General features: G+C 31.6%; 1 protein-coding gene across 3 annotated transcripts; it reads right to left on the reverse strand.

Annotated features, from left to right (window-relative positions):
- Positions 1-1,478: 1,478 nt before the first annotated feature.
- Positions 1,479-4,249, reverse strand: LOC133312616 (WRKY transcription factor 71-like). Of its 3 annotated transcripts, none has more exons than XR_009751716.1 (4): positions 3,606-4,249; positions 2,984-3,124; positions 2,142-2,607; positions 1,479-1,840 (listed from the first exon to the last, which is right to left on the reverse strand). XR_009751716.1 is itself a non-coding variant. In XM_061513848.1 (3 exons), exons 1-3 carry the CDS (start codon positions 4,034-4,036, stop codon positions 2,220-2,222), a joined length of 960 nt encoding a protein of 319 aa, XP_061369832.1. In that variant the 5' UTR covers positions 4,037-4,249; the 3' UTR covers positions 1,479-2,219. The 3 variants fall into 3 exon arrangements, 1 of the variants encoding a protein (XP_061369832.1); XR_009751715.1 differs by having other exon boundaries at positions 1,479-1,856; XM_061513848.1 differs by having other exon boundaries at positions 1,479-2,607.
- Between the last annotated feature and the right edge of the window lie 3,645 nt (positions 4,250-7,894).

Below are 7,894 nucleotides of genomic sequence, written 5' to 3' on the forward strand. Positions count from 1 at the left end.
ACGCCATCATTTCCAAAAGTAGGAGTGAGACAACTTGAAAGGCAGAGAGAGGACAAGAAGTTTTTAAGCAATTTGCGTTCTCATTTTATTTTTTTTTGCATGATTAATTTGATATAAAAATATACATTTCAATGTCCACATAGTTGGATTACTATTCATCGTAGTCAATTAAACAATATACATTCATCGTAGTCAATTAAACAATATACAAACTGATTATGAAATTAAAATAACTGGTAAAACATAAAATAATTGTTTAATAATGAACATGAAAAGTGAATAAGTAAATGTCACAACAATCAACAGATACCTTAACTAACTACTACATATTCCCCAAGCTACGCCACTTGCTACATTACTTGGAAATCTAAAACATTACTAATTAATTTCTAATGTCCGTTAATATTGAATGTTTCAGAAGAATATAATATGTTATGAAATTTTATTATTATTATTATTATTTTAAAGTCTTGGAGAAACAAGTTTCGTGAATATAGATACCTGCAACATATCTTTCTTAAGAAAAAGTAAAATCTCACAAATATATTTACTTCTCTTGCGTTTTTTTTAGTGTCTTCGTATTATTTAATTAGCTGGCTTGGCATGGTGGATAGAATCTGTTATGTATGTTCATGTGTTCATCATGTCGCACGAGCTCTCAAGGATCCCAGGAAACAAATAGAGACATGCATGGAGTGACGTAATGGATGCAAAGTACCTCTCTCATAAGGAGGTTGTGTATTGACTAAGGTTTAGTTGAGATTTTGGAGCGGGTCATGCTCGCCCATTTATGGTACTCAAATCGGATTAAACTAATTTGGATATAAAAAAAAGTACATAAAAATTTAGCAAAGAATTTACAGTGTTCAAATGTTTTTTCATTAATAAATAACAAGTATGGGGATGAAATAGAAATGAAACATACATTCACCTTTATTTGAAAGATTAATAACAAAACTCTCTTACTCTTATTAGCGAGTTACATTATAAAAGAGCAAAATGAAATTATTATACTTCTTAAGTCTATTAAATTTTTAGTTCCCTATTTCACCTTATTTTTGGAGCAAAAATTGGTTCTTTCAGGCGAAAAGAGGAGAAATAAAATCCCTTGAGTTCTCTACCAAATAAAAAAAATCCCTTGAGTTCATTTCCCTTTTTTTTCTATTTTTAAATCCTGTATAAATAATAAAAAGGAAAAGTATTCTGATACCTCTTGTTAATTTTATTTTATTTTTAAAAAAGATACTGAATTAATTTCTACAAATTAGCTTATTCTTAAAGCCAAACAATAGACTCATCATAAATAACTTCATTTTAAACCTTGATATATAAATGGCTTAATTGGGAATAACTTAATTATTGCTAATTTCAGCTTGCATTTGAATCTTCTATAGCTATATTGATTCTCCCATTTGATTCATGGAAAATAAAAAAGAGAAAAATAACACTAGTAGGTTAAGATCATATCAATGGTGAAATTAAAGTTAGGTATACATCCACAAATATAACCAAAAGTATAGTTACACACGCAAACACATGCACTAGAACTGAAGCGCCGAAATACACACATATATATACACATATATGGTTCCCCTCCAAACAACTTTCCATATACATACAAGTTCCTAAATAATCCCCCCACAATTGGAATAAATAGCCGCAAAATTTCAAACGTATATAGCCACACAAATGGAGACCACAAATAGAGATATTAATTAAATTCGCTGCAATTTTAGTTGATGTTGCCAACCTGCCTCTGAAAAACCTTCCATATTTTCTAGTTGCATAGTCTTGCACCCTCCTTTTAACTGAGTTAGTGATCCAAGAATACCATCAAGTCCTATCAATACCTTTCACTGAAAAAGATCAATCATACAAAATATGCTAATTGTCTTGTCAAACCATCCTTCTCCAATACATACTCTCAACTTTCAAATTACTCAAATGGAATTAAAAAGATGATCAATGTCACATGCTGTAATTCTAAAATACTCATTTAAGGCTCTAAGATCCCCACTGCTATATATATATATATATATATATATATATATATATATATATATACATGTCTTACATACTAATCTAGGTACATGACATAGAGAGAAGAGGAGGAAAACAAGTAAAGGGAAGCTACTACTTACTACATATATATAGTGTGTGGATACACTGCAAGCCCCACAATATACTAATAGAAATTGGATAAGATTTCTTTTGTAAGTTCATGGCTCTTGTCTGCGTGGGAATGATGGCAATAGGTCTTGTAACAACCCATAGTCATGAGGGAGTTGGAACTGCTGCTGTTGTTGTTGTTGTTGTTGAGGCTGAGAATGGCCAAGGTTTTGGTTGAACATGGGGTTTTGGTGATCATCTTGGCTATAACTTGGAAGCAACTGAGCTAGGAAATCTTGGGGTAAATTTGGCCTCAAATATGTGGAACCAAAAAGGGAAGGTGATGACAACATGCCGGCGGCATTTCCCCGGAGTGTCGCCGGACAGTGATGGTTGTGCTGCCCTTCATATGTTGTGATCACGATTGCTGGGTCTTGGAATGATCTCTCCACCCTTTTCTTCACAGTGCACTTCTGACTGGTGCATCTGTAATAGCTCCTGCATCATAAATAAGAGTCTAGTCAGATTTGTACATATACTATATATACTGTAAAATGTGCAATTGTTTAATATATATACGTGTAATATGATAATATATATGATATATGTCTCCAATTTCATAATTAGATTGTTATAACAAAAAACATGCTTCAATAAGTACTTAGAAATAAAATGTACACAAAACCTTAATATGCCAAGGATATGAATAATTACATCAATTATATGACAACAAATAAATGATAAGACTTAATTTGTATGTCAATATGTTGATGATTTTGGCACCCAAATTCCACAACCCTTCATCATTTTTGCTTTGAAAGGTGGTTAATGTACCAAATAGATAAGAAATTTCCAAAATTGGAAAACAATGAACCTTGGGTATGGACTATTCTTGACTGCTTTCTGTCCATATTTTCTCCATCTGTATCCATCTTCAAGGTGATCGATCTCACTTTTAGTCAAGAAGGCAAAGCGTGGCTCTCTTGGCTTTTTCTCTTTCTTTTTGGGCTTGTTCCTAAACGCTCCAAAACATTAGTCAAATTTTCACTGTAATATATCTGGCAGATAAAGATCACAAAACTAATAATCAATATATATATTAGGGTTAAGTGCCTATCCTTGTTCCACCATTTTAATCATACACAAAATCTACATAGCATTCACAGCACTGTATGGTATATATAACTATAAGGGATATATAGAGTATAGACAAGATTGACCAAGTTCATTTCATATGGGACACTGAAAGTCATAGTTGAAAAGACAAGGAATGATAGGTTATATAATATAATTGCAATAGTAATTCAAAGAAAATTCAAAATTCTACCTCAAGAAAATAACAAAAATTAATAAGATATTGAGATTCTACGGACCAGTTGAAGGAAGACAAAGTTAAAATCTTTGAGGAAAAATCTTCTTACCCTTCATTGATCTATCAGAAAAGCACGAAGAATTAAAGAGGGGGACAGAAAAAGAAGAAGAACCGGAAAACCTACTCTTTCGTAGAGTCTTCATTTCCATGATCTTCACACCCTTTTGACTGCTTTTCTTTCTTGCTTTTGGTTGAGTCTTCTTCTGTTACTGCTTCTGCTTCATTAGATGAGGAAGACACAGAGGAATTGGGTGTTGATAATTGCTTCCCACTGATCCCCACTGAATTTCCTAGAGTGGGTTTCTTAAGGTTGTCGTCAATGGGGGAGATCACTTCAGATGATGAGCAAGACAAGTCAAAGGCTCTTGAGAGAGTGTTGTAGTCCATGGAACCATGTAAGCAATCAGTGAAACTGGTACTAGAGGGATCAAACCCTTGAAAATTTTGTGAGGGTATTGTTGAATGGTTGTCCCTAAAGAATGGAAAGCTTATTGAGTGGTTGAGTTCATGGTTGTTGTAATAAAAGGGATCGAAACGATCCTTTTCATTCTCCATATGGAAGAGAAGAAGAGGTGGAGGAGAATTAAGGAGAAAATTAAGTGAAAGAGGAAGGACCAGAAAAAATGAAGTTAGATAGGTAGCTTTGAGAATGAAATTTCAGCTAAACACTACTTAATTTTGATGGTTGCTTCTCATGGGAAAGGGAGTTTTTGGTTTAGAAATTTGTTTCTCTTCTTGCTTTTATTCCCTTCTACTTTATTTTACACTCTCCCCTTTTGTGTTTGAAGGTAATTCAGCAGTGTTTCTCTATCTTAATAATCTTTCTAAGGTCATGGTGTGTTTGATTTATTTTATTTTATTTTATTTCAAAGGAAATAATTTTTCTTTTCTTTTCTTTTTTTAAATAAAAAGAATAATTGCGAAGCGTGACTTGTTGATCTATTATTATTACACACCGTGTATCCTCAAAACCAATTGGTTAAGTATTAATTTGTCAATTGGATGAAAGACTTATTACCTATTTAGCTGATAGCGACTTCTCATATAATTAGAAGTACTCCTCTATTAATTTATTTGATCGTTTTGAATCCAATCAAAGAGACAGAATAATAACAAGTTGAGTAATGCATGCATGTTAAGATGGTTTTCTTTTCTTTTTTGTGGATTATTATTGTGGATTATTATTGTAAAAATATTCTATATTCTTTTAAAAGGTTTTAGCTTGCTTTGTAATGTTTTAAGAAGAAAAATGAATTTAAAACCTTAACCTCAAATTTGCATTTTGTGATCATTTGAGCTCCACGTAAATGGTTTGTTAGGATTGTATGATATAGTGATTGATAATATTATTGTGGTCCATAAACAGGAATATATATCGACATGACCCACTGCTACAAACTATTAGGTCCTTGATTACATCTTAAAAAATATGCACATAATACATGCATGTATACATATCATTTCTATCATTGTTAAAGATATTTTTTTAGAGAGAGAGAGAGTATGTGTGTGTGTGTGTGTTGTGAAGGGTCGTAGTCACGTTGTTAACAAGGGATTGGGGCGAGTCAAGAATTCCGACTATACGCATTTTGTTTTTGTATATTTGGGAGGATTAGGCTTACACGTGTCAAACTATTGGGCACCGGCATTTGACCGGGGAGTAGCACGTGCGAGATATTCGTATACTGGTATTCTTCTATTCCTCCGCAAATTCTTCGCTAATTTAAAAGAAAAATCTTGTTTTATATTATTGAATATATATAAAATATACTCACTTAGATATATTAAAAATATAAAAGTTATCTGGTATATATAAGAGTGTCTATAGTTACCTTTTTAAACTAAATCTGATTACTAAAACATAAAAATTACATTTTCTCCCTCTGCCACGTCAGCCAGCAATATCTGAGGAGAGAAAAAAAAATAACTATGTTTTACTAGTTAGACTTAGTTAAAAAGGAGTAGTTATAGATATTATTATCTAAGGTGACTGTAGAAATATATTTTCCTATATATAATTAGGTTTGTGTCATTAGAAGATAAATTTATCTACTACACACATAAAAATTTTTCTCCTCACATTCATTCACATAAATTTCATGTGTATATTTAAGTAAACTTATTTCGTACAAGAAATATTAAACTCGTATTAAGATAGTATAAATTTAATAATACAGAATATTTTTTGTCTCGATAACAGCTATGAAAAATGCTATGCTGTTGCTGCTGAGTGGGGTTTCACGTCACCAAATTCCATTTTTCCTTTGGTTGCTGCCCGAAGTTTGTGGCACGCCTCTGGTTACCTTTCCCTTCCCTTGTGCCTTATCATATGCTCACACTATCACTTTCACATCCATCAAATCATAGAGAAAAACAAGATGGTCAACATGTGATGTTTCCAGCCCCTTCACCCACTCTCTTTAGCTGCGCGTCTAATAAACTTCTTATTACTACACGCTGTTTATAATCAACTTTTAACAAGACAATTACCTAAATTAGTTAGCAGATCCAAACAAAGTTATGATTATATATACATGTGCCAATAGGATTTTATGAAACATTGGTGTGGACTGTGGGTAAGTATTGAGGTTTCATGTATGGGTTTTAGTGTCCAAAGTTTACTCACCTTGTTTCTTTATTGATTGATTAGTCAGAAAATTGAATAGGGATAGCTAATAAATACAGGCCCTCTCACAAGGGTTAATTATTACTGAATCAGAGCCTACATTTTGTTACCCATTCACAGCAATCCAAAGTCAGGAAGCCGCTAAACTCAAATAGCACTTATAATAACATATTGACCCTTCAAGTGTGTCCTAGCCTGTGAGGTGGAAAAGAAAATCTAACACCGAATAGTTTCTAAGATATATGATAAAAAAAGTTCAAACGCCATTAGTTTAAGGGATAAGTTATTCTTTTTATTATCTTTTCTGTCTGTTTTTGTCTAACACCGTTAGATATTGGAGAGTAATAGACAAAGATAATCAGAAAAAAAAAAAAATTAACATATCTCTTAATTTAATTATATATAATGTATTTTGAATATACAAGTTAAGAATAATTAAGTTGATTTAAACCCGTATTTAATGTCATTTTAATTAAAATCCTTATATATAATAAGATATATTATATATTTATTCATTATTCTCAATTATATAAGACATCTTATAATTTTAATATGATAATAGTTGTTGAGAAACCTATATATCTGAAAATATTATTTTCTTATTTCATTAGGATTTGTGTTAGGTCTGGGCTAAACTCATTAGTTTGTCTATATATTGGACACCTTGTATCAATTTAATACTACATAGATTTATTTTAATGTTCCTCTCTTCTCTTATTATTTAACAAAAACAATATAAAGTTTTACATATACACAACAAGAAAAATATTTTTGCAATTGTTGTAAGAAAATTTATCTATTACAAATTTTTTTACACAAACTAACTGTATTAATTGAATGGAATTCACTTTTTTTTAAGAGTAATAGATAAACTTTTCTGCACCCATTGCAGAAAAGTTAAACCCATATAGAAGTCAAATTTAATAGTTGAAAATATGTTTTACTTTCTGACATTCTTTCATGTACAGTAATGCTGAAAACAAAAACCTCAATTCAATCCTCAGATCTATGTTCCCTAATCACTAGTCCCTCATTCTCAAGCTGCTAGTTACTATAATAATTGCAAAACATGAGAATTGAGACCTATCAAAAGCCCCACTTTTCTACCAATCTCCACAAACTGGTTAAATCATCCCTTAACCGACAGGGTACTGAATTTTTTTTTGGACATTACAAGAAATTAAACCGCATACCTAATATACCCTAAACACATCCAACACCACTAAGCTATCCCTAGTGGTGCTGACAGGGTACTGAATCTGAATGTGTGCTCCTTCTCAAATTGTAACCTCCCATTGTCATGTATCACAGTCCTGAGAAGTTGGTAAACCAAAGACTTTTCTTGGGTGGGTGCAAACCCAACACAATGAGCACCACCGATTAAACAATCATTACATTCAAAAATGGCCCCACAAAACCCAGCTGAAAGGAACGTAATAAAAGGACAATTCAATTTCATGGAAAAATATTAAGTAAATACTATTTTCGGTCTTTACTAAATTTTATAATGTTCATTTTAGTTTTTAATAAATAAAAAGATTATTTTTAATTTTTAAGAAATTCAAGGTGGACTCATTTTAGTTCTTTCGAGGTATTAATATAAATCTTTTTTTGAATTTGTGAGGGACCACGATTTCAACTAAATAGGTCCACTTTGAATTTCTTAGAAACTACTAATAATTTTTTTATTTGCTAGGGACTAAAGCGGATATCGTAAGATCTACTGAGTATCAAAAAGGATATTTACTCAAAAATATTTCATTTTTAACGTGCTATGTACGGACTAA

This window comes from Gastrolobium bilobum, unplaced genomic scaffold (genome assembly GCF_033153095.1).
Source record: "Gastrolobium bilobum isolate Gb01-03AN ecotype WA unplaced genomic scaffold, APGP_CSIRO_Gbil_v1 utg5259, whole genome shotgun sequence".
Lineage (NCBI taxonomy): Eukaryota > Viridiplantae > Streptophyta > Magnoliopsida > Fabales > Fabaceae > Gastrolobium > Gastrolobium bilobum.

Bases quoted from the DNA above. Each gene is read 5' to 3' on its own strand.
- LOC133312616 (XM_061513848.1), bottom strand. From the start codon at position 4,036: ATGGAGAATGAAAAGGATCGTTTCGATCCCTTTTATTACAACAACCAT. The intron at 3,125-3,605 runs GTAGGTTTTCCG...TGGAGCGTTTAG, and splicing joins AATGAAGACTCTACGAAAGA to GAACAAGCCCAAAAAGAAAG. The intron at 2,608-2,983 runs GTTCATTGTTTT...TTTATGATGCAG, and splicing joins AAGAATAGTCCATACCCAAG to GAGCTATTACAGATGCACCA.